At 33.7% G+C, this 27840-nt stretch overlaps 1 protein-coding gene across 4 annotated transcripts in view; it reads right to left on the bottom strand.

Moving 5' to 3' along the window:
• NBEA (neurobeachin) overlaps positions 1–27840 on the bottom strand; it is a 625442-nt gene that overhangs the window by 558916 nt on the left and 38686 nt on the right. For all 4 annotated transcript variants that reach the window (XM_057707391.1, XM_057707390.1, XM_057707389.1 and 1 more), the window contains exon 2: positions 507–738. In XM_057707391.1, coding sequence (XP_057563374.1) covers positions 507–738 — 232 coding nt within the window. The remainder of the gene's footprint in view (positions 1–506; positions 739–27840) is intronic.

Below are 27840 nucleotides of genomic sequence, written 5' to 3' on the forward strand. Positions count from 1 at the left end.
TTAACACAAAAATTCCTCAAAAAAAATCAAAGTAAAATTGACACTTCCAAAAATGACAGCATGCTTGTCCTAAGGCTTTTAGCACCACCTGTCATAATACCATATAGGCCAGATTGGAAAACATGAAGTTCCGAGAAGTTTTAATAAAGTACTAATTTTATAGAAATGTGATACGTATTGTGATATTTTAATTATATAAAGGTTTAAGTTCTACATAGAAATGTACTGTTTATTTTTCTGATAAATTTCATAGCACTTATTCCACATTATTGAAATTTCCTAAAACCTGGAAAACCAAAATAGTAATTATGTTTGTCTAATACAGAAGTCATCTTTCATTCTTCAGGTTTTCCTTAATATAAAAGGCAAATTTCCCATATATTTCTACTTATCTATTTTAAAATAAGGTAGCTTCAACAAAACTATATAACCTATAGAATATAAAGAGACGTATATGAATCTTTATAAACATTTAAATTACACTTCCCGGTCAGATAATCCCATACCTGCTATCATGTCATCTACAGCACTCATTTTCAGCAATACTTGCTCAATTAGCCCAACTTCTGTACTAGTCTGTAAATTCCGAACACTTTTTCGTAGGATGGCTGTAAACATGCTCCATATTTCTGCTTGACATGTGACATCACAGTGTTCCAAAAGCTCTGTCATGCATGTTATACTCTCAGCATCCTGGATAATAAAGTTCATCTCCAAGTCAAATTCTCCACCAACCAGCTGAAAATAAACACACACAAAAATCACTAATGATAATGTGAGAGGTTACATATAACAACAAAACAAATATTTAGCTAGCAAGAATGGATCCGGTACTTTAAAAAATGTCAAGTCTTCCAGTCTTTTTGATAAAAATTTCACTACAAATAAGTGAAAGGTAAGAAAACTAGCAAAGAGAAATCTATTTTTTTTTCCAAATGGAAAAAGGTGATACCAAATCTAGAAGAATAGATTAAAACAGAGCAAATGACTAAGAGGTGGGATTCCGGACAAATTCCCTTAAAAATGGTTTGGCTCTGAAAAGTGATAAATACTAGAAGATGCAGAGTTCACTAAGAATAAATTTTAAGACATGAAAATTCATTCGTTTTATATTACTAGACTGACAAATAAAATACACGTAACTGAAAAAGAATAGCTGGGTCTAATCTCCATGTACAGAATATGACGAAATATGAAACTATATTAGCAAACTTACAGTAAATGTTGAGATAACAGAATTAATGTTAAAAATGTTTAAAAAAGAAACACCTAATATCTAGTAGTATTTTTTTTTTTTTAAAACATGTGAACTGGGAAAGAAAGTTGATTTAATGGCAGCCTATTTGACTTGTGGCATTATGCCAAGTGAGTCAAAAGTATTATTTTTCCTTCCAAATGCTACTTTAAGTACAGTGATAGACAAATCCACATGGAAAAAAAGATATAATGATACCCTTATTCTTGATTGATCAAATCACACATGAATTAGTTTATTCAGTAATAAGCATCATTCTTAAGGAAGAACACTAACAAACTGGATATCTTTTTGATCTAAAGAATGGAAAATTTAGGCAGAAAATAATAGCCATATATAAACATGTGTGACAAATTTTAAGTCATTCATTCATTCAACAAATATTTTATTTATTAAAGACTAGAACTTTCTGCTCTAATAACTAGAAATACATCTGTGGACAAGGAAAAGCCCATGCACTAACAGTGCTAAATTCTATAAATAAAGATGTATAAATTTATTTATGTATGCTCTACTTTATTCCAAAAAAGGTTGAAGTTGGCTTATAAAGTACATAAAGTATAAAAGAAGACATAAATAGTGAGTAGCTCATAAAGAGGAAGCGAAGAAAAATAAGATTGGGACAGACAGGGACCAGAGATTATATTCAAGAAGTCAAATTAATTTTCCATCAATGAAAAGTGTTCATTAATATGGATGGATGAGTACATGGTATAAATAGGAAAATAATGGTATTAATAATACCACCACCTAACCTCACATGCCATTTATTATTATTGCAAATACTTTACATATACTAAATAATTTTAATTCTCACAATGACAAAGATGCTATTATTATCTTCATTTTTATAGGTAAGGAATCACAGGCACAGAAAGTTTAAGTAACTTGCAAAAAGTTCACAAAATTAGTAGGCAGAGGACCCAGGATCAAAATCCACTAAGTCCTTCTTTACACAACTCCATAAAAGCAATAAAATCTCATTTAAGAATATTTTAAAAGTCTTCTAAAATTTAAGAATTTAAAAACAAAATATTCTCAAACTGTAAAATATTATACTTTGTATATATTTTTTCTCTGTAACAGCTCCAAAATTCAACTTTATAAGAAACTAGCCCTTATGCTAACTTCTGACGTTTTACTGACCTAGATATTCTCTCTGGTTAAAGGCTGGTTTTACTTCTATGTGTGAAACAACTTCAACTCCTCCTACTATTTCTGGCTTACTAACAAAAATAGCTATGAGAATGGTTCAGAGATTGGCTCTGAATTCAGACTTCCTGAATTCTGATTTCAATTGCACCACTCACCTCAATGACACTACTTCTCTAAGCCTGTCACTTCACCTATGATATGGGAATAAAGGTTCCTGTCTAATAGGGTGGTTGTGAAGATTAAAGTAATTGAGTTATAAGTACTTAGTAACAAAGTTAGGCATATAGTTAGCATTCAGTTTGGGAGTTAATGTTAGCTATTATCCCAACTCTGAGTTAAAAAATCTGGTCATCTGATCACATACATATAAAGTACCATGAAACAGCCAGTGTAAGCCTTATGTTTCCAGCAAACGCTAAATTATTATGGATTGTGTACTCTCTTAGATATTACTTGTAGATCTAGCAAAATCAACTCAAGCATCATTTTCACCATGCCATGGTCTCACCAAGAACTGCTTACTTATTCATATCTATAGATATCCAACTGACTTGGGTCAATACTATTAAACCTGTAGACCCACAATTAGTAACTCAGAAGAGGTTCTCCAGAAGTGAACCATAAAGAAATAAATATGTTTGAAAAACAATGACAACTTACTGACCTAAAAGAAGTAGATACCAAAATTTAAGTCTATGAGCCACACAGTAAATCTATGTAAGAATTAGTATACACTAAAATAGGAGAACACTGAAAATTTTTTTAGATTAATATCCTTAATGAATTGTAAATGCTTAGTAGAATCTGGTATACCAAAGAACCATTATCAAATGTGTAAATAGCAGAAATGGGCTCAGTGGTAACAAAAAACAGTCTGCTTTTAAAGGAATTAACAATTATAATGTGTAATTCTAACAATCAAGCTATTATGTGAAGCCTAAGATTCCATCTTTCGCCGTTAAAAAAACAATGCCCCTTTCTATACATTATTTAATTACAAAAGAGCACAGTTATGGCTCCCTGATTTCGCCACCAGAAGCTGTAAAAATACTTATTATAAATGTTATAACAGAGTGGACCTATGTTTTCGGATGGTCTTTCTAACTCCTGTTATAATTTTTAATATATTAGTATTAAGGAAGCTAACGGCTTACAGAACTATCATTCCAAGATAAGGGAAATATTTATTCCTCACTTGTAATGAACACTTCAATATTTATCAACTAAAGCATACAAGAAAAAGTAGAAACAATCAGTCTTTATTATTTAACCAATTCTCCAACAACACTATGAGGAAAAGTCTTAGTTGTCTTCAAAAAAGGAAACTGAAGATTAATGAGGTTAAGCAATATAAACAAAGTCACACATGAGTAAGTGGCAGATCCAGGATTCTAATCTAGCCTAGAAAATGTACTGAAACGACTTGCTTTGAAGTCAAGAGTGTAAACTTGAAAAATAGAGATAGGACGTGTCATAGTAACTCTATGAAGAAATTAGTGCTTCAAGAACAGTGTACTGGTAAAATGAGGAAACACAAAATGATTTCTCCCGTAAGAAATGAAACATCCAGAGGTAGTAAATCACAATAAAGAAAAACAACCAATTTATTTAAAATTATTTGAAGAATTATTTCAGTAAGAATGTCCAAGACTTTAAAGGCTCAATTACAGGCAAATTAGCAATAAACACTAAAAAAGAAAACTCACAGGAAAACATTTTAGAAAGCAAAGAAAGTGACGACAGGCTAGAAAGCTAAACCAAAAAAAAAAAAAAAAAAAAAGGCTAAATCACTGTTATCACAGTACAAATCAGATTTATAAATCAATTGGGACTTCCTGTAAATCTGAATGTGTCAATGTGACACTCTATTTGTACAGGTTGGGTTTTCTTCTCCTACAGGGCTTCTCCATAAAATTCTAAAAGGTACTGGCATTCAAGAAAAGTGGCCCAATGGTGCTTCCTACTCAAGAATCTGTCATAAATGAATAAAATAAATATAGGTGAGCTTTTTTAATGAACTAAGTTTTATTTACATAAAAGCATAAAAATTACTGTATGAAAATTTAGAATATAAAATGCTGAACTGGAAATGTATTATCTTCTGAAAGTACTAAGGCTTACAATTACTAGCAATTTAAGTATCTTTTATTTTTTAAGTACAGAATTTTAAATATCTTTTTGAAATCTCAGACTATTAGTTAGGATAATATGGAATAATTCAGGTTACATTAACTAAATCAAACTGGATAATTATTAGCCCGTTGGATTTCTTTGCAAATCTTTGCAATTCTGTGGATAAACTCTAAACTAGATAACATTGCTCATAAAGCCCCAATTCAACACCCTACAAGCTTCCTTTACTTTCCATTCCCTAGCTACTATCATAAAAAACATTTCCACAATGCCATCTCTCACTTCATCTACAATTCCTTACGATGTTACTCCCTATGCATGAGATAGGGTTCTCTCCCAACCCCTAATTTTAACTTCCATTAAACTTCCAAATATCAGTTTAGATACCACTTAATCCAGAAAGTTTTCCTAGTAACCATAAACAGTGCCTTGCTCTGAACTCCCACCCATTACAACCCACCCACATCACAGCAATTATTTCAGGGTATCCTAGATGTTTACAGATTTCTATCTCCCACTTTACAATAAGTTTTATAATAGTAAGGACCATTTTTAACTATCAACCATACCTATATCACTAGCACACTGACAAACCCATGCAAATTCTTCAATATTTAATATGGAATGGGAAGATAGCAGGAAGAGAGGACAGAAAGGAGGTAAGCAGGCTGGCAGGAGGGCTTCACGAATTCATGGTCCAGAGTTCATCAGGCTGTAGGCCAGACTTTCTACCATACTCTACTTTTCTCTTTTAGCAATGAATTGCTCTTAATGCCATATAACTTCTTTAAATTTCCAGAAATGATCACAAAGCCAAAGAAAATGTTTCCTCATTCTTGTTTATACCTCCCTTGGTTGCCTTACTTTTTCTTCTATTACCACTTAGAAAATATGTAAGGTTTCACAGGTAAAATATGGAAGACATGTTATTGTCTAAGCAAGAGACTAAGTACACTGCAACATAAATTTTAGTTGTTAAAATCAGGCTTAAATATATTTCCACTTTCAGTTTCTAACTATTTTCAAGTGAAATCAATTACAACATCCTACTTTGGAAAAGAATGTTGGGACTGATGTCACCAAAAAAAGAGCAGAGTGGGCAGCCTTGTCCTCCTTAAAAAACTAATGATCTGGCAAAGACAGGCAGAATAAACTTCTAAAGATTTCTGAAATCAAGAAAAAATGTACAACAACCAAGGGAAAACTTGGTGAAGAAGCAGCTACTGTTTTGTGGGGCACTGTCCCACCTTCAGTCCCCCACAGCTCAGATTTACAATAGTCATGAGGATGACAGCCTGCACTGGTGGTGAGGGTTGCTAGTTTCAAAGGGAGCACTAGGGACCTTATTCTCAAAGAATTGTAGCTGTGGGTCTGAACTTGACTGGCAGCTCCCTCAAGGACAGACACAAAGAATTCTCTTTGCTTCACTCAACTCAGAACATCCCTAGAACTAGGACACTTTTGCTGGAAGCATTTAAAGGTACACGTATTAGCTGCAGCACCCTGGGGCAAGACAATATTTTGGGCAAGCAATAGACAGACTTGGAAACCTGGAAGGAAGACCCGGGGAAAGGAGGTAAGTGTGGGTATAAAGTTTTTCAAAAGCTCTCATATATACTAGGTAATCCAGAAAGCCACACATATGCCCAGGACAGGATGCACATTCAGAAAAGGCCTACAAAGACACTAACCTTTAATCTGTAGCTGACCTTTAGGCTCTACACAAGTAGGAAGTAAAAAGCTAATGCTGAGATGTAAACAGCCTGACCAAGCACTGAAGAAGTCTCCAGCACAGAGCAAAAAGATGGGGAAGAACATTATTTTTTTTTTCCTTTCCTTGGCTCCAGGCATGTAAGGTAACTGTCAAAACATCAGCTGACCATCAAACTAACAAAACAAAGGCTTCAGTGGTGAAAGTGGCAGAGAGTACAGACCTTAAGAATATAATTTAGAAAAGCTACTAAGCAAACAGCAATAAGAACCCACAATAGCAACTACAAACACAAGAGGGTAGGGAAAAGAACAGAATTTCCAGAGTTTCCGCATTGCAATATTCCGAATGTCCAATTTTCAACAACAAAAAAATTATGAGACACACAGAGAAACAAGAAAGAATGGCCCATCCAAAGAAAAAAATAGTTTTGTGTTCAAAATTTGATAACTACTTTTGTCTTATTTCCTTCCTTTATTCTGTCTTCCAGCTTATGTTTTGTTTTCCATTAGTATACAGATGTCTTCCACTGCTAGCCAATCAAAATACTTTTAGAAGCAGACATAATCTCAATCATAGAGCCCTTAATTATTAATTCCTAAAGAATAGATCTTCAATATAAAGCTATATGTGTATGTAATTTCACAAAGAAACAAACAAGTGAAAACATGATAATTAAGAACCACCATTCTGTGAACATTATTATGTGTTGAGTAATTTATCCATATAGTCTCATTTAATTCTCATAACTCTGTGAGATGCATATCTCAAACAAGGAAATCGAGGTTAGCATAAGTTAAGTGGCCTGACCAAGCCAGTGTCAGTATCAGAATTTGTCTGGTCAATATCATAAAGAATTAAGAAGTACTGGGTTGGCCAAAAAGTGCCTTCAGTTTTTAAGTAAAAATGAAAGACATTTTTTCATTTTCACCAAGAACTTTACTGAACAACGTATTCACCCTTTTGTTCCACTACCTTCTGCCATTTTTCACGCAACTTCATAATTCCATCTTCCCAAAACTTTTCATCTTTTTGAGCAAAGAACTGTTCCAAGTGCCTTTTACAGTCTTCCAAGGAATTGAAATTTTTTCCATTAAAAGAATTTTGTAAAGATCTAAATAAATGGAAAGCTGAAGGTGCAATGTCTACTGAACACAGTGGATGAGTCAGAACTTCCCAGCCAAGCTGTAACAGTTTTTGCCTGGTCATCAAAGAAACATGAGGTCTTGCGTTATCCTGAGGGAAGATTATGCGTTTTGTGCTGACTAATTCTGGACGCTATTTGTCAAGTGCTGCTTTCAGTTGGTCTAACTGGGAGCAGTACTTGTTTGAATTAATCGTTTGGTTTTCCAGAAGGAGCTCATAATAGAGGACTCCCTTCCATTCCCACCATATACACATCATCACCTTCTTTGGATGAAGTCCGGCCCTTGGTGTGGCTGGTGGTGGTTCATTTCGCTTGCTCCACGATCTCTTCCATTTCACATCATTGTACAGTATCCACTTTTCATCACCTGTCACAATTTGCTTTCAAAACTGAATATTTTCATTACATTTAAGTAGAGAATCCCATGAGGAAATACAGTCAAGAAGGTTTTTTTCGCTTAACTTATGTGGAACCACAAACATGAAAGCAATGAACATAACCAACCTGGTCCAAATGATTTTGATTTGGCTATTTTGAGTATGCCGGCTCTCCCCTGCGGTATAATGTTGACTGTTCTCAATTAATGTCTTGATTTGATCGCTATCAACTTCAACTGGTCTATCCAATTGTGGAGCATCGTCCGGTGAGAAATTACCACCACAAAACTTCGCAAACCACTTCTGACACTTTCAGTCACAGCACCTTCTCAACACACTGCAGAAATCTTTTTTTACATTTCAGTTGTGTTTTTATCTTTCTTGAAATAATAAAGCATAATATGCCAAAAATGTTGCTTTTTTCTTCCATCTTCAATATTAAAAGGGCTACATCAATTTTGATGTCTTTTTTAAAATGCATGCTGATATGGCAGTTGTCATAATCTAACAAAATTGTTCTGAATGAAGGAAAAGGACAACTAAGGGCTACTAGAGCCATGTTTGGAAAAAATGAATGAACCTTTGGCCAACCCAATATATCACTACCAGAGAGATCATCCACAAGACATAAATATGTACCTCCACCAGTCATCTAGCCTTCAAGATCTGATATTAAACATTAGCATATATAATAAAAGACTTTTAGATAAGCGTTCAATAAATAGCAGGAAAATACTTTATAATCTAGACATGAACATAATAAAAGTTAATGATCCTAAACCTAGCCAAAAACCAAGGCAAGAAAAATAGAAAATTATTTGTTTCTTTCCTATTTCTTTCACACCAGTCCTCTCTACAAGTGAGTTATTGACAGTCTTTCTATGGTATAGAAATAACTATACCCAAGAGTATAACAAATGCTGCTACAAATACCATCCATAAAACTCTAGGGAAGTGAGGAGAAAACAAAGGGAATAACGGTCATACAATAAGTACCTTCTTTAAAATATATTTTAAACAACATGCACTTTATCAAAAGTGGTATAACTATTTTTATAATTGCTTTATATGACTATACCAAACAAATATGATAAATACACCTGGCTACTAGGAGCCAATTGACATTTGAAGGAAAATTAAATTTGTTACTTGTCAAACCAGTATATGCTTTTAAATTCTAACTCCTAGCCTAACACTATTTCATAAATGAAAACAAAGTAGAGACTTCTGCAGACAAATAAAAGCTGAGAGAATTTGTTGCCCACATACTTTTACTATAAGAAATGTTAAAATAAGTTCTTCCAGCAGAAGGAAAATGACACCAGATGGGAATCTGAAATGACACAAAAAATTGAAGAGTACAAGAACTGTTAAGACCGTCTTTAAATGCAAAAGACTTTTTATTTCTCATTTTGAAACTCTTTCTAATGCAAAAATAACAATGCAGTAAGGGATTTATAACACATATGAAAGTAAAACCAATGACAGCAACACCACATAGGACAAGAAAGGAGAAGTATATTTTTAAAAGATTCTTAACTTATACTTGAAGTAGTATATTATTTGAAGGTGGAGAGTAATAAGTTAAATAATGCATATTGTAAACTCTAGAGAAAACTCTGAATGTGAAAAGGAAACAAACACTAAAGATCTTAACAGATACCTTACTGAAGAAGATAAACACATGGCAAATAAGCATATGAGAAGATGCTCCACATCCTATGTCACCAGGGAAATGCAACTTAAAGCAAGATTGAGATACCACTACACCCCTATTAGAATGGGCAAAATCTAGAACACTGATAATATCAACTGCTGCTGAGGATATGGAAAAACAGGAACTCTCATTGTTTGCTGGTGGGAATGCAAAATGACATAGCCACTTTGGAAGACAGTTTGGTGGTTTCCTACAAAACTAAACATACTCTTACCATACAATCCAGCAACTGTGCTCCTTAGTATATAACACTTGAAGGAGCAGAAAACTTACGTTCACACAAAAATCTGCACGCAGATGTTTATAGTAGCTCTATTCATAATTGCCAAAACTGGAAAGCAACTAAGATGTCCTTCATTAGCTGAATGGATAAATTGTGGTCATCCAAACAATGGAATATCATTTAGTACTAAAAAGAAATTTGCTATCAAGCCATGAAAAGACATGGAGGGATCTTACTTGCATATTACTAAGTAAAAAAAGCCAATCCGACAACGTTATAGACTATATGACTCCAAATACATGTTATTCTACAAAAGATAAAACTATAGAGACAGGAAAAAGATCAGTGGTTGTCAGTGGTTGGTGAAGGGAGGGATGAATAGGCAGAGCACAGAGGATTTTCAGGATAGTGAAGATACTCTGATACTACAATGGTGGATATATGTTAATACACATTTGTGAAATCCACAGAAAGTATAACACCATGAGTGAACAACATGCAAACTATGAATTTTTGTTGATTATGATGTATCCATGCAGATTCATCAATTGTAACAAATGTACCACTCTGGTGGGGGAAGGCTATGCATATGCGAGAGTAGGGGGCATATGGGAAATCTCTGCACATTTCCCTCAATTTTGCTGCGAACCTAAACTGCTCTAAAAATGTTATTCCTTAATTTTAAAAAAAATTAAAGAAACAAATAGGTATGTTTAATAAATCAATAGTAGATGTGAAATAGAATCATAATAAGTATTCAATTAATCTAAAACCAGGATGAAAAAGAAAAAAGAAAAACAAAAAATAAAAGATGTGGTAAGTAGAAAATAAATAACAAAGCTAGCTGACTGAAATGTGGTCATATTAATAATTACATTAAATACAAATAATCTAAAACCACCACTTAAAAGACAGAGATTGTACGAACATGCAAAACATAGCAAGATCCAACCATATTCTATACCCAAAAAAATTACAGAGGTCATCATATTTTTTCTTAAAGGGCCATATGGTAAATATTTTAAACTTCCAGGTCATATAGTCTCTATCATAACTATTGAACTCTGCATTTGCAACCTGAGAACAGTCACACACAACAGGTAAATGACAAGGTGTGATTGTGTTCCAGTAAAACTTTTTTTATAAAATTAGGTAGGTAGCACATGGACAATAGTTTGCAAACCTCAGAATTAAAGTATAAAGAAATAGATAGGTTAAAAGCAAAAGGATGCAAAGAGAAACACTATGCAAAAACACAACTGAAAAGAAAATAGTATGGCCATATTAATATCAGAAAATGTAGACTGCATAAAAGAAAAATCACCAGAAACTTTCCATAAGGAGAAAGGGGTTGATTCATCAAAATGACACAGCAATCCTAACTATGAATGCATGTAATAATAAAGCTTCAAAAAGCAGGAAGCAAAACCTTAAATAAATGAAAACAGGAACAAAGAAATCTGCAATTTTATTTGGAAATTTTAACACTCCTCTCTCAGTAATTAGTATGTTAAATAGACCAAAAAAATACAATTCAGTAAGGATATACAGTTGACCCTTGAATAATATGGGTTTGAACTGTGAAGGTCCACTTTTACATGAATTTTTTTCAAGAAATACTACAATACTACGAAATCTTCTCAGTTGGTTGAATCCATGAAAGTGGGAACCCTGGATACAGAGGGCCAACTATGTGACTTGAGAATCTCGAATTTTGGTATCAAACAGTGGGTCCTGGAACCAATTCCCCACAGGTAAAAGACTTAACATTATCAATCAACTTAATGTAATTGTTATAGAGGAATACAAAACACTCTATCCAACAACAGCGGAAAACATATTCATTTCAAACAAACATCAAATATTCACCAGGATGAGACTATCCTGGGCTATAAATGAATTTTCAGTAAAGTTTAAAATTCTAGACACAGTAGAATTAAAATAAAAATCAATAAAAATACATCAGGAAAAAATTACCAAAGTATATGAAAAGGTGTTCTAAGTAAACCATTGGTCAAAGAAGGAGTCACCAGGAAAATTACTTTTTATCTGAATGAATAGGAAAACACAATATATCAAAATTTATGGGATATAGATAAAACAGTGCTTCAGGGAAATGTATAGCATTAAATGCTTATGCTACTAAAAGATTTCAAATCAATCACGTCCACTTCCACAGTAAGAAATTAGAAAAGCAAGAGCAAATTATATCCAAAGTTAGACAAAGGAAAAATATAATTAAAATGAGAAAAATCAAAGCTATTAAAAACAGCAAAAATAACAGAGAAAAATGATGAAACCAATTTCTGGTCCTTCAATTTATTTAACCAAATGAAACAAAGTTGAGAAGGGTCAGAGGAAAGCCTTGGGTAAGACTAGAAAGGAATACAAATTAGCATTAACACACAAAAAAGAGTCATCACTTAAGATCCTACATATATTAAAAGGATAGCAAGTGAACAACTTCAGGCCTTTAAGTTTGACAGCTTAAATAAAAACCACAAATTACTGGGTTGGCCAAAAATGTTCATTCAGGTTTTCCCATAAGATGCTACAGGAAAACATCTTACGGGAAAACCAGAACAAACTTTTTTGGCCAATTCAATATTTAAATGAAATAAACTACCAAAGCTCACTTAAGAAGAAAAAGACAACTTAAATAGTCCTATGTCTATTATAAAAATTAAATCTGTAGTTACAAACCTTCCCACAAACAAAACCCCAGAGCTAGATGATTTCACAGATGAATTCTATCAATTGTTTAAGAAAGAATTACCATCAATTCTACAAAATCTTTTCCCAAAATTTTAAAAGGATGGACCAATTCCAAACTCACTTTATTAGCCAACAATATCATGATAGTAAAACCAGAAAACCATGTCAGGGAAAACAACAACGACAACAACAACAAAACTATAGCCAAATAACCCTGATGACACAAAAAATCTTAACAAAATACACAGCAAATCAAATCCAGCAGCATGCTAAAAAAGAAATCATGTCCAAGTACATTTTATCCCAGGAATGCAGGTTTTTACCAATCAAAAAGTGAAACACTGTAATTTACCATATTAACAGACTAAAGAACAAAAGCCATTTATCATCTCAAAAGATACAGAAAAATCATTTGACAAAATTCAAAACCATTCATCATAAAAACTTTCAGTAAACTAGGAGCTTAGAGGAACTTTATCTCAAACTGCTAAAAGGCATCTATGAAAAAACTACAGCTAACATCATACTTAATGGTGAATGACTTCATGCTTTTTAGGAATAAGGCAAGGATATCCTCTCCAACCACTTCTATTCAGCACTGTATTGGATGCCCAAACCAATGCAAAATGCCAAGAAAAATAAATAAATACAAGGCATACAGATTGCAAAGAAAACATATATAACTATCTTTATTTACAAATCTCATAATTGGCTACACAGAAAATCCTAAGGAATCTACTCCAAACTTCTTAAGTTAATGAAGAATTTTACCAAAATTTCAGGATTTAATAAGATCAATATACAAAACCTTTTTATTTCTTTATATTAGCAGAGAATAATTAGAACAATAAATAAAAACCAAAAAGAACATCATTTAAAATATCATAAAACATGAAATACTTAGAAATTTATCTAGATATTTGTAAGGTAAGTACACTTATAACCACAAAACATTACCAAGATTTTTATCAAAAAAGAGAAAAGAAAACTAAAACCTAAAGAGATGTACAAATGTATCATATATCAATTCCACCCAAATTTTTATATAATCCAAATCAAAATTGTGGCTTTTTGTTAGAAACTCACAACCTGATTTTAGAATGCATGTGGAAATTAGGCTTATAATAGCCAAAACAAATCTAACACAGAAGGACAAACTTGAGAGGTCCTAAACTATAAAATTTTATGACTTACTACAAAGACACATGAATAAACATTTGCATTAATAGAACATAACAGGAAGTCCAGAAGTAACCCACACAAATCAAATCAGTAGACTACAGACAAAGGTGTCAAGGTTAATAATGGGGAAAGATCAGTATTGACAAATAGTGAGGAACAAGACATCCACAGGCCAATAAGTGAACTTTGACTCTTACTTTACACTATTCACAAAGGTAAGAGTTAAATCTATAAAACACCTAGAAAAATATCTTTTTTACTTTAAATTAGGCAGATATTTTCATAATAGGCAACAAAAGGACAAACTACATAAGAATACATTGATAATTCAGAATTCTGCAAAACTAATCTACTATTTAGAGAACAGGAAATCACATATTTGATAAATGACTCGAACCAAAATGTATAAAGAGCTCTCACATCATGATCATAAAAAGAAAAACAACCAACTTTCAAGTGAGTAAAATATCTAAACATATTTTTAAAATAGATATAAAAATGTCCTATAAGCACATGAAAAGATGCTCAACATTTATCATTAAGAAAATGCAAATTAAAACCACAGTAAGTAATCAGTATACTCCCACTAGATTCAAATCAAAAAAACTGACAATACCAAGTGTTGAAGAGTATATGAGATGGCCACTTTGGAAAAGAATCTGGCAAGATTCTTATAATGTTAAACATACATTTACCCATACATCCCAGCATTTCTGCTATTAGATATTTACCCAAGGGACATGAAAACGCAAGATCATACATTTTCCTAATAGTCAACAAATGGAAACAACCCTATTGCAAACAACTAAAAACAAGACTCTCCTCCTTAATTCTAGTTTCATCACTTTATTTAATAAATTGCTGTATAGCTACTGTGAACAAAGCACTATACCAGATCTCCACTTCCTTTGCCCCTGCCCCTTTCCACCACAGGCGGAAGATCTTATTAAAACATAAATGTCACTCCTTCAGCTTAAAGCCTTTCAATGGCTTCCCACTGCTCCTGTAATACAACACAAACTCTGTCCCACAGTCTGTCAAACCTGAACAAATATCTATGTCTACCTCACTAATTTCAGCTCACGTTGCTCTCTCATTTGCTCATTATAGGCTCCAATCACTCAGATTTTGATCAGTTCCTCAGAAGACCTTGCTTCCTCCAACTCCCAGGCCTTTCACTCACTGTTCCCTCTGTCTGCACTACTCTTTCACTAAGCTCTTTGCACGACCAACTCTTTCTCATGTTTCAGGTTTCAATTTGAGCTGCCATCTCTTCAAAGAGGCATTCACTGGCTACTCTACAGAAAGTATGTCCTTTTATTCTATATCAAAACACACTATTTCATTCGTAGAACTAAATACAGTCTGTACTTGATTTATGTGTATTTTATCCGTGTCTCACAAAAAATATATATATAAGCTATTGGAGGACAGAGTCCTGATCTTGTTCTCCATTATATATCCTAGTGCCTACCTCAGTGCCTGGTACATAAGGTAACTTTCATGGAAAAGGTCGAAGAAATCCAAGTAGCTGATGAATCAATTACTACGAAGTATATTTCCCAACTCGATACCTTAATACTTAAATTCTAACATAAAGTAATAAATGCCATTTTCACCATAAAACTTAAAAATCCCTTCACAAGTAATCTTCATTATGTATTTCAGTGTGTGTGTATAAATATGTACACACATACATGCACATAAACACATATGGCAGTGTCTATTTACAAAGAACTTATGTGGAATCAGCCACATCAAAGTCTAGCTCACAAAAATTATGTGAGAGCATAAGGATTTCATTTCTAACTTTTTAAATTCCAATTATAATAATACTTGAATAGCTGAGGGTTTTAAGAGGTGACTGCCTTGATATAAAAATATAACTTTAACAGTTATTTGCCTCAATTTAATGTAACTGTGTAATGAATGATGACTTTTAAATGGAAAGATAGTCAGAAAGTATGCAAGAAGAAAAACATCCACATTCCATTCTTTTATCTGAATCTCAAAAGTTAGTCATAAATATACCTGCACTTTGTGAAAATATAAACAAAATCTGCACACATAAATCACTGTTACGTATACTGTTAGTCAAGTAAGGTTATTATGTAAGTTCTCTAATAGAGCACAGAGAATTTTCATAATATATGGTCTTACTCTTACTCTTATATATATGGGAAATTTTTAAATGCAGAATTTAAATTCTAAAATACTTTTACAATTATAATTATTCTTAATCTTCATAATGTTGTTATTAAGGCTTATTTTCTCATGATTTTTCTTTTCTTAGGCCACATAAATTGATTAACATTCATTATTATATCATTTAATACATTAGTTGTATAAAGTAATATAATGCTTTAGTTCACATGAAAGAAAACTAAAAACTAATACTAAAGAAGAGGGAAAAGTATCTATAAACACTGTTTGTTGGCTATGGTATTTAATTTTTAAGGATTACTGGCATCAAATAAAGAAACCAAAATATAAACAGCTGAAATCATATTATAAAAATGAACATCTACATTTTTAAAGTAAATTTTTGGCACACATGAGTGCAATAAACCTTCAGTTTGTAGAAAAAAATAAAAACATCTGAATAAAAAGTAACCATTTTTATTTTATGTTCCATCATCACTTTGTCTACCTGTTTAAATTTTCTTGGAATTCTAGAACTCAGATATTTTTAGAATTCACTAATTACATGTACTATTGGGTTCATTTTACAAAAACAAAGCAAAACAAAAAAACAAAAAATAGTCATTAAAGTGTATTATTTCAAGTCATGGGTTAGTCAGCTACTACCTAGAATACACTGAATAACACAATCTTCTTGAACTACTCAAGGTTTCACAGGCTTCACCTCTCCCTTGCCTTCCTTTACAATTTCCCTCACATGAAAAACAGCATAGAAGCTATATAATGTACGAAAACTTAAAACAATGCAAGAAAAACAAAGTTTTAACTAAACTGAGAGTTGACCTTCAGCTACAACAGAATGCATATATATATAACATGAAACACACCTCTCAAAACTTCCACTTCTTGGAAAAAGACTATCATCCATTCTGCAACACATCATGAATTAAAAAAACCAACCAACCAAACAAAAAAACTATCTCCCTAAAATAAAAGTAATTAATTACTCTCTTGGTTCAGTCATAAACACTTGATGCCTTCACATTACCTTTGACTCTTTGCTTTCTTCACGTCAAGCCCTAGTGTTTCTTCCTTACTCATACTTCAGACTCAGACCTATTTCATTCTTCCTAGCTCTCACGCCAAGCAGTTTCAAAATCGCTTTTTTGCCTCCTCACAGTATCTTCCTACCTCAAGTTACCACTAAATACCACTGCCAAATTCATCTTCCTACAACAGCACTTAGATCATAATAAAGTTTCTCAACAATCTTTTTACTAAATGAATTTTTATTTAATATTTTTGAATATCTAAATTACCTGAGTTATCTGAATTTATTATTTGTAATCCTTCTCACAGAAGTACTGATCAGGCCCAAACTTGTAAAACAGAAGAGAGCTAGATTCCTGCTTTTAAATCAAAGCTCTGCTAAAACCTATGGGCAGAAGTATTCTAAAGGATTCATTTAGTATGTTAGGTACCTCAGGGTATTTCTCCTCTGAGCCTCAGTTTCCACCTAGGGTAAAATTATAAGATCTCTAAGATCTTCTGGTTCTAGGATACAATGTGCTACAATCTCTATCGGGAAGACACCTGTGATGCATACAACAGCTGTGGTGTCTCTCATACAGCAAGGAAAGAATTTAGAATCTATAAAGACTCAAATCGGGTAAAGTCATTTTTAAAAGACTGCAAGTAAGGCACTGAATAAATTGCAAAGATTGCCTGATGAAGTAAAACCTAAAGAGATGATTCACTGATTCAAAACTTCCCTTTGAGAGAAATAAAAAACATGTGACTAGAACAATAAAACATTAACCTTTGACTCCTACAATTCACACAAGCTGTAGGAGATAAAAAGAAGTTTTTTGGCAGTAACAACCAGGACAGGAATGTGACTTCCCAAAGGACTGTTTATATCCTAATGAGAAGGAATTCCTCCTTTAAAAGGCTTTCATTAGGAAGGAACAAAAACATAAAAAATAAATAAATCAAACATTTAACTCAAGAGGTTGGGAAAAGTTTTTAAAAAGCAAGTCTGAGTAAATTATGAGGAAATAAATTATCAATGTTAAAGCAGAATTTCATGGGTTAGAAAACAGAGAAGTTATAGATTTGGTAAATAAATCCATAATGTGATTTATAGAAGAAAAAATAATATACACAATCCTAAGACAAAAAGAGAAAAGACTCTAAAAATTAAAAATTAAAAATGAGATACAGCAAATAAGTGAACTTGTTTCTCATGAGACATATGTTCCATCTGTGCTAATAAATCTACATAGAGAAAAAAGGAACTAAATTAAAATGTTTCTAAAAGTATTATCTCTGAATTCTGGGCTTATAAAATCTTTTTATCTACATATTTTCTGATTCTATAAATTTTCTAAAAAGAGAATTGTTACAATGAGAAAAAAAATAAGTGGAGGGCAGCTATAATAACTTTTAGTATCTGGAGTTATATACAAACACTAGACTATAAGCTCCCTGAAGACAAGACCTACATTTGTCTTACTGACCAATCCATGAGCAGTACCTATACAGAACACACTATAATATCTGAAACTATTAGATACCTATTAAACAACTACTTAATATAGTTTTGTGATATCTGTATTTTTAAAATGAGATTTAAAATAATATGTACATTTTTAGAGTTTTCAAGTTTATAGTTCTTTGGCCTGTTTGATCAAAGAATTCCTGCCAATTTTTCTATGAAAATAACCTATCCCTTAGGTACATACAGAATCAGAAGCAACCCTAATGCCATTCAAGTTTACACCTTTAGTTCCACTCCATAATATCCTAAGCAGCCCTTCCTTATACAATTTCTCCTCTTCCCATAACATGGAAATTTATCAAATTCCTCATCAGAATATAAAATGAAAGCTAATTAAAGGAAGGTGATAGAGTCCAAGGAGATACTGATTAAGGATGAAACTTAACCAAAAAGAAAAGGAACAATTCACTAACATGAGGCCATATAACCACTGTTTTATTTTTATTTTTTAAGCTCTTTATTGGAATATAATTGCTTTACACTCTTGTACCAACTTTTGAGGTACACCAAAGTGAATCAGCTGTATTTATACATATACCCCCATATCCCCTCCCTCCCGCGACTCCCTCCCACCTTCCCTGTCCTGGTCCTCCAAGGCATCACCCATTATTGAGTTGATCTCCCTTTGTTATACAGCAACTTCCCACTAGCTACCTATTTTATAGTTGGTAGTGTAAATATGTCTATGCTACTCTCTCACTTCGTCCCAGCTTCCCCTTAGCCCCCTGCCCCCCCAACCCAGTGTCCTCCAGTCCATTCTCTGCATCTGCATCCTTATTCTTGCCCTATCACTGGGTTCATCGGTACCATTTTTTTTAAGATTTCATACATATGAGTTAGCATACAGTATTTGTTTTATTTTTAAATGCTATGTAAAAAGTGGTTTCTACTGACCCACAATTGATCACGACACAAATCCCTGAAGCTGGGCCAACCTGGGAACAAATCCTGACTCTGCCACTTACTAAATTCATGGTTTGGCAAGTAACTTCTCAGTATTATACCGCCTATTTCACAGGGACATTAGATGCTTAAAGAAGCTATTTCATTTAAGTACCCAACAGTGACCAGCTTAGATTAGGTACTCAATTAATATTAATTTCCATTATTTTTCCAGGATGAGATGGGCACCCACAAAAAAATGAGAAAAACTTACTGGTTTACAGGAGAACAATGCTCATGACTTTAACTTCATTAGCACTGTGTGCTGAACAACAGATCTAAATGACGAGTGACTAATATTATTAAAAAAAATAACTGCGATATTATTTAAAAAACAAAATTACCCAAAACTTTATAGATAGTAAAATATCACAAAGAAAGCATTGGTTTCGCTTTTTAGAAAACACAAATACATTTCATATACGGGCATAAAAATTAGTAATTTCCCTCATAAATACAATACCATAATTGTGAAGGATTAAAGCTAAGTAAAACATCATCTAGCCTAAAATGAATAACCCTTAAAATGAAGATATATACCTAAACTCAGCTTCCATAAATATTTCTTAGAAATCCTAAGGAATATTAAGAGCAGTATCTAGTTCATGTAGGAATTCCCAACTATGGGTAATTACTTCAGTTTTCCTTGATCTACAGCTTAAACTGCGTACAGAAGTCAATATCAAAACAATTTTTACTTGAAATAAAGTTTGCACTTTTATGTCATATTTACATCAACTAATGTAATATATTTGGGTATAATTCAAACAGTTGTTTTTACTGTTTGAAAATTAAATCACAGCAAAAAGAACAATAATTCATGTAGTTTCAGTGTATGGCAGTCCATCATTTATGCAAACTGAGGGGGATCAGTATATGCCACCCCAAAATATGCCACTTTGGGCATAAGGGTTATTTAAAGCTGAAGGCAATTAAGAATTAACACATTACAGAAGGAGTCCTCTGCTTTCCCATATCTGCCTGAAAGTAGGGCATACATTTACTATTGTGAAAGCGGTAAAAATATCCCACCTCTCTGGTGCTAGGGTGAGAAGAGCAACCCTTGTCATTGAAGATGGAGAGCTGGCCCCAAGATGAGTCTGTATACACCAAACTTTACTAAAATAACCCTTATCTTCCATTAGCTCTCCCACATATTTCCTAGTCACTTCCCCACAAAGTATCGTCCCCTGGAGTGCAAGCCCTCTTTCCTTTGTTAAAAAGGGTATATAAGCTCTTTGAATTTCACTTATTTTCTGTGAATTGTTCCCATCTATGTCCCTACATAACCAGGGTCCAGATCATTCCCTCTACTGGGTTATTCCCATCAGCATGCAAATGCACTAAAAGCTACCCCTTCTTAAAAAAAAAAAAAAGCACTGACTCTACCTCACTCTTCAGCCACAAGTCTGTTTCTCTACTCTTGTTTATTGAATCCATCTCATCCCCAGGACTTACAAAATTTGAACTGCCCCTGATCCCAGTATTTACACAAATACTGTTCATACTAAGTGGACATTCAATCTCACGGCTTTTAATACTAACTAGATACTACTGACTCACAGATATATATCTTCAGCTAAAACCATTTGGAGTCTCATATGTCCAAGTGTTTCTTGTCGTCTCCTCTCCTATGAGTAATAAACATTTAAAATTTAGCAGGACCAAGAACAAACTCCCAACTGATCTTCTTCCCATCGCACACCCTTATTAGACCCTCTAGCTAACTTCCCAGTCTCAGTCAATGGCAACTCTCCACTCTTCCAGTTAGTCAGGTCAAAAGTTTCAGTGTCATCTTTGACTCATCTCTTTCTCACACGCCAACATCCAAATGTCAAAATCCAGTTAGCCATACCTTCAAAATGTATCTAGAATCTGATCAATTCTTTCTACTTATACTGTTACCACCATGATCTGAAACAGTATCTCTCCCTCTCTCTCTTTCTCTCTCCCTCTCTCCCCACCCCCTCAGGATTACTGAAAAAAACCTCCTCAATGGTTTCTTTGTATCTACCCTCACAACTAGGATTTATTCTCAACACTGGTTTTAACCCGCTCAATGTGAGCGCTAAGCAGATCATGTCTCTCTGCTCAAAACACCCCAATGGCTTCCCAACTCAGTTCCAATACAGTCCAAACTCATATAGCACTGTACATAATCTGTCCCATTCTCTACCTCTCAGATCCCATTCTCTACCCTCATTTCTGTTCCAGCCACACTATTGTCTTGACACTCTCCATGCATCTGTGACTACTTGCTGTTCCCTCTGCCTGCCATGGTCTTTCCCTGATACTCACAAGGCTCTTTCCCTTCAGGTCTCTCTTCAGAGGTCACCTTATCAAAGTAGGCTTCCAAAAACTACTTTACTTAAAACAGTTAACACCCCAGAACTCCCTCTATCCTTGTTTCTCACATTATTTTCTCCACAGAAACTTAGAATTCTAACATATTATATATTTTAGTGTATGCTTATTTCATACCACCTGTCCCCAGAATGTGACCACCACGAGAGCTGAGACTTTTCTCTGCTTTGTACACTGCTATACCTTAGCACCTGGCACCTATTTGCCAATCCATAAATACTGGCTGAATAAATGAATTCAGCTATTCAGCAAAATTTACAGAGCCCAACCCCACTGTGTTCCCACTGAAATTAGAAAAAAAAATGGACAAAATATAAAAACAATATTTGAAGATATTAGGAGCTTTGAAGACAATGAGGAATTGCCAAGCTAGATCCAGAGAGGAAGAAAGCTCAGAGAAGTAAATAATCCCAGTATTACAGCTATTTTTCCTCTCAAGGCAAATGGCCACTGCAAAAGCAACAACTGAAAGGCTGAGAACCTGAACATAAATTTTCACACACCCTTGGTAATAGTGAGACAAAAACTATGGTTCAGAGACTTACAAGGGAAAAACCTTTACAAGCAAGGACTCCTTGCTTGCTACCATGAAGAGCTATTTCCCAGGAGTAAGGTGGGAAAGAAATAGTTGAAACATGCTAAGTAAAAGAAGCCAGTCACAAAAGACTACATATTGTATGATTACATTTAGAATAGGCAAATCCATAGGAACAAGTAGTAGATTAGTGGTTGCTGGGGATGCAGAGATACGGGATTGGGAGGTACAGAGTTTCTTTTTGAGGGTGATGGAAATATTCTGGGATTAGATAGTGGTAACAGTTGTAGAAAATTGTAAATATACTGAATTTACAAAATACAAAAATACAAAATACAAAAATACAAGATACAAAAAGCCACTGAATTGTACCCTTTAAAATGGTTATGGTGAATTGTGTAATGTAAATTTTATATCAATTTAAAAAAGAAAGAAATAGAAAAGCTCTTGCAGAGATTAAACACAAATTCAAATCATCTCAATTCCTGATTGGACTATGACAATTGAAGACTGCTAAGGTCTCAAGTCTGGGTGCTAGCCTAAACCAAAAGTAATCCCTGGAGGAAGACAACAGCATACAAAGCCTCAAATTAGCTCCACAACTTTTTATGTACTTTATTCAGGCCTCACACAAAAATAGTCAGTCATGTGAAAAGATAAGATGGGAATGAAAGCCAAGGAAAATACTATAACAGACATATAGATAACTAGATAATGAAGCAGATACACAGATGGCTAGATAATCGAGTTATGAGACTCAATTTAAACTAGTTGTAACTAATGTGTTCAAGGAATTAAACAACAAGATTTAGGATTCCAGCAGCTAATAGGAAACTATAAGAGCATAAAATGTACTTTCTAGAACTGATAAATAAAATAACTGAATTCAATAACTCAGTGACGAGTCTGATAGCAGATTATAAATAGCTGAAGAAAGAATTAGTGAACTGGAACATGCATCCAAAAAAATGCAGACATATGCACAGAGTAAAAAAAAAAAAAAGGATTAAAATAGAAGGGAAAAAAAGGATATGAAATACAGTGAATAGATCTATCATATGGATAATTAGATATCCAGGACAGGTAGCACTATTTGAACACACAAAAGTAAAGAAATTTTCAAAGCTACTTAAATAAACTAAGCCACAGGCTTAAGAATCACTTCTACCATTCTGTTCACTAATACTAAGAAAATCACACCTGTGCACATCAGACAAAAGGTGCTAAAAATATACAGACAAAGAAATATCTTAAAAAGTAACAAGGAGAGGAAAGCACATTACCTTCAAAGAAGTAGCAACATATTGTTTTAAAACTGAAATAACAGAAGTCAGAAGATAACAAAGTCATTTTATCTTTGAAGTGAGGAAAGAAAAAAAATGCCAACTTTTATCTATACCCAGAAATATATTCTTCAAAAATGAAGGAAAAATAAAAATTTTCCCACACACAGATGCTGGAAGAAATAAAAGTTAGGGAAAGAGTAAAAATATGAGTAAATCTAAATATTTACTACATATATCAACAATAATGTGAAGAGAGGTTTAAAAGATATAAAATATTAAGATAAATGAAAACAATAGCACAATATGGGAGAGAGATAAAAAGAATGGATTTTATTCCACCCTTTAATAAATCAGAGATGTACGTTATAATGTGTAGAGTAACCACTGAAAGAACAGCAAAATAATATATTTCTAAAAGTTAATAGAGGGGGTGAAAAATAATTTAAAATATTTAAATTCAAAAAAGTCAAGAAACATGAGGAAAACATGCTAAACAGGCAAGACAAATAGAAATTTAACAGTAATATGATATGTTTAAAGTCAAATACATCAGTGGTTACATTACATGAAAAGAGATTAAACATTCCAATTTAAAAACAAAGATTGTCAAACTGGACATATTTTTAAGAACAAAAAACTCAACTAGATGCAGCTTATAAGAAATGAAGAAATATACTTTAAACATCAGGAAACAGCACAAAATGAAACCTGTGGGAGATATGAAATGGTACCTATATTCCAGGAGTTTAAAATGTGAATAGCAAAATAATTCATAAACACAAAACAAAAAAAAGCACAAGGCAATCATGCACACACATTTTAAGTATAAACTCTTTCCCATCTCTATCCTTTGCCTGGCTAACTTATTCTCTAGTTCTCATCATGTCACTTCCCTCAGAAAGCTTTCTTTGACTTTGCTTAACTAGGTGTTTCTGCTAGGTGCTTCCAAACTAACTGTAATTCTCCATCACAACAATTATCACAGTGTAGAGTAATTAACTGTTCAAAGTCTGTCTCTTCCACTAGAAAACAAATCCTATGAGATCAAAAACCCAGATTCTAATGGGTCAAAAACTACGAAAGGTCTGACATTTTGCCCTACTTGTAAGCTAACAAATCAGCCTGCCCATTTTATAAATATTGACAAAAAACAGGAGGCTACTGGGTCAGAGACAAAGAATTTTATTACTCAAGCACAGCAGGCTGTTTGAGCTTCAGGTCTGTATTGGTTCCCTCTGTCCCTCAAAGTCCCACAAGGCTGATACAGAGGCAAGCCCAGGCAGTTCCTGCACATGCAAAAAGCGCCAATCTTTTACTGGGGCTGCTAGCAAGCCTGACCAACATTTGCCTTAGAGGAAGACATCTTTACTATCATGGTTAGGAAATGAATCTGCCCTGTGTCCTAAATATCTCTGTTTCAAGGCTGTTTACTATACAAAAATCCATGAAAAAGAATGAAAAGATTCAAGGTTTCAAAAATTCTTGAAAAAAATAAACACTGATACAAAATACGTCAAAAAAAAAAAAAAAAGAACCATGGTTAATCGTCTCTCAAAATATAGCTCACCATTTTACCTGTAACACTCAATTGCCTGACACATAAACGGTAATCAGTATTAGCTGGATGTACGATGGGTATATAATAAATGAAATAATGAAAAACTGGGAAAGATAATGTGTCATGATAAAACACTAAATCATTTTTAATTCTCTTAAGCTTTTTCAAAATAAAGACAATAGCTCTATTTTGATTCTATCATGTGCATAATTACATTATACCAACTGTAATTCACATCATTTGTCCTATTACCCTCTTTTTAGATGAGCAATTTCTAAGCAAGCACTGGTTATTCTAATTTCTCTTTATTTTGGATCCTCAACCAGACAGAACTTTTATAATGTCATGTACCCACTGGAAATACCATGACCATTTAGTTCGATGACAGACTCGCTGAAATAAATAAGCCACTGTGTAAATAAAATAAGTGCACTGATATTTTTGAAAGTGGCAAAAATACAGAGATATCCCAAACACACAAGAATTGCTTCCCAAATGGACATTAGGGTCTTAAAAGGCATTAATGAAACAAGAAACTATTCAAGAGTAAATAACAAAGCTTGGGTAGTGGCATACCCAAGTCCAGCTGCCCAGTGTTTTGTTATGGTGGTTTGTTTGTTTTCTTGTATTTCCTTCTTCATCACAGCAAAATATTTCAAATATCCTGCAATTCACAAAAGACTTGAGTAGCCCTATGATCTAGACTAGAAAATAAAGCATGCTACTAAGTCTAAACCAGACCAAAATTCAACTTAAAGAATAAAATGTACATGGATGAAAATTTCAAGGTGTCATGTTCCTGAACCATATGGGAATCACAAACTTTGTGGAATTAAAATCACTTACATTCTTTCCATATACATGAACAGAAACATAATCATTTAGTGACCCTCTTTATCCTTTTCATCTTGAAATCAATTTCGTGTACTTTTAATAAAGTTGCCTTTTTTTTTTTTGCGGGGTGGGGGGGGGGTCAAGGTAAGAGAATTGTTAATCACCTGGCTCATTTTCTATCTTTTTACCAATTATACATCTCTTGTAAAAAGCATATACCTGAATTTTTTCATCCCCACATTACAATCTTGGTCATGTACTATTGAATTTTTTCTTTTCTTTCTTTTTTTGGGGAGGTGGGGCACACCACGTGGCATGCGGGGGGTTCCCTCACCAGGGATGGAACCTGTGCCTCCCACAGTGGAAGTGCAGAGTCTTAACCACTGGACCATCAGGGAAGTCCTCAGTCATGTACTATTAAACGTACTCCACTACCACTTATTTTGACCACTAACACATCAATTTTTTCTATTATCCTCATGTTTTCAATTATTAAAATAAATTTCTAGGCCCAAGATGGAGCAGTTTCTTCCTACTGTGCCACATCATTTGGTGTTCCCATAAATGCTCCCCTTGACCAAAAACGCAGTATATCCAGTTGGTTGAACCCCAAATGCCAAGCCATTTCTGGGTTCTATACTTATTTCTTTGTTCCTTAGTCTTCCTAAATAATGACAGATATGCATCCCCAAGAATCACACTTGGTTTCTACACTGCCAGTACTAGTGCTCTATAAAAATCCCTCTTGCCCGAAATCCCCCTAGAAAGAGCTCCACTGCTTGCAAGGTTCTGAACTTACTCCTTCAACCCATGCACTGCTTTCTTTTGAATAAACAACATCAAACTCATAACTAAATTGTTTTAGCTTTGTCATTTGACACTATTTATCCAGTTTCCTATGAATCACTTTTCTCTTTTCTTGCTGTTTTTACATTGAGTTCTTCAGTCTTAATATACTGCATTGTGATCAGAAAATGCTCTTTTTATTATCTCTATTCTTTGTAAATCACTGAGTATTTCTGTTGGCCTCCGACCTGTTCAGTGTTCATTAACATTCCGTGTGTACTTAAAAAGAAAATATAGTACCCTAATGTCAGGGTTTAGAGTTTGATATAAGATCCACTCTTGATCATATTTTAAGGTAGTCTACATACTTGCTAATTTTTCATGAATATGATCTGTCTTGGATGAAGAGAGAAGTATTAAAGTCTCTGACTATTAACGTGTCTGTCTCTTGCTGCCTGAACATATTGTGGTTTCTGATTTCTGAGAGCTGACCTGAGATGATACTGTGATTTATAATAAGAAATTTATACACTTGACCCTTGAATGCAGGAAATATGAGCCAATCATCCACGCAGTCAAAATCCACATATAACTTGCAGTCAGTCCTCTGTATCCCTGGTTCCCCTGCATGTGGGGTTCCGCTCTAACAAAGGTTCTATATTCTCAGATTCAACCAACCACACCAGTGTACTACTATAGTCTTTCCAGTTGAAAAAAGTCCACATTTAAGTGGACCTACACCGCTCAAATCATGTTGTTCAAGGGGCAACTATATTTGGTCTTTGTCTTCATTCTCCACATGGAGCTTCTAAAACTCTTGAAATTTCCTAAATGAGGAGAGTAATAAAGGTGTCTTTTGTCATGTTAATAAGGTGATTTGGGGGAAGCCTCTAGGTAACCTAAGAGTGGAGACTGGTTGCTGAGGGAACCAACCACAGATCAGAAGGTTGAAACTTTGAGTCCAGCCCTCCCACCCACCTCAGGGGAGAAAAGAAGTGTGGAGGTTAAATTCAGTCACCAATGGCCGAAGATTTCATCAATCATGCCTATTGTAATGAAGGTTCCATAAAAACCAAAAGGATATAATAAGGGAAAATGGTTCATTTTAATATGTTCATAAATATATTTGTGTAGTTATTATGTACTGCATATATCATATTATTCCATAATAAAATAAGTTCCTGTAAAATTCAAAAAACAAACAAAAAAAACACCAAA

Source organism: Hippopotamus amphibius, chromosome 14 (assembly GCF_030028045.1).
Source record: "Hippopotamus amphibius kiboko isolate mHipAmp2 chromosome 14, mHipAmp2.hap2, whole genome shotgun sequence".
NCBI classification, from domain to species: Eukaryota; Metazoa; Chordata; class Mammalia; order Artiodactyla; family Hippopotamidae; genus Hippopotamus; species Hippopotamus amphibius.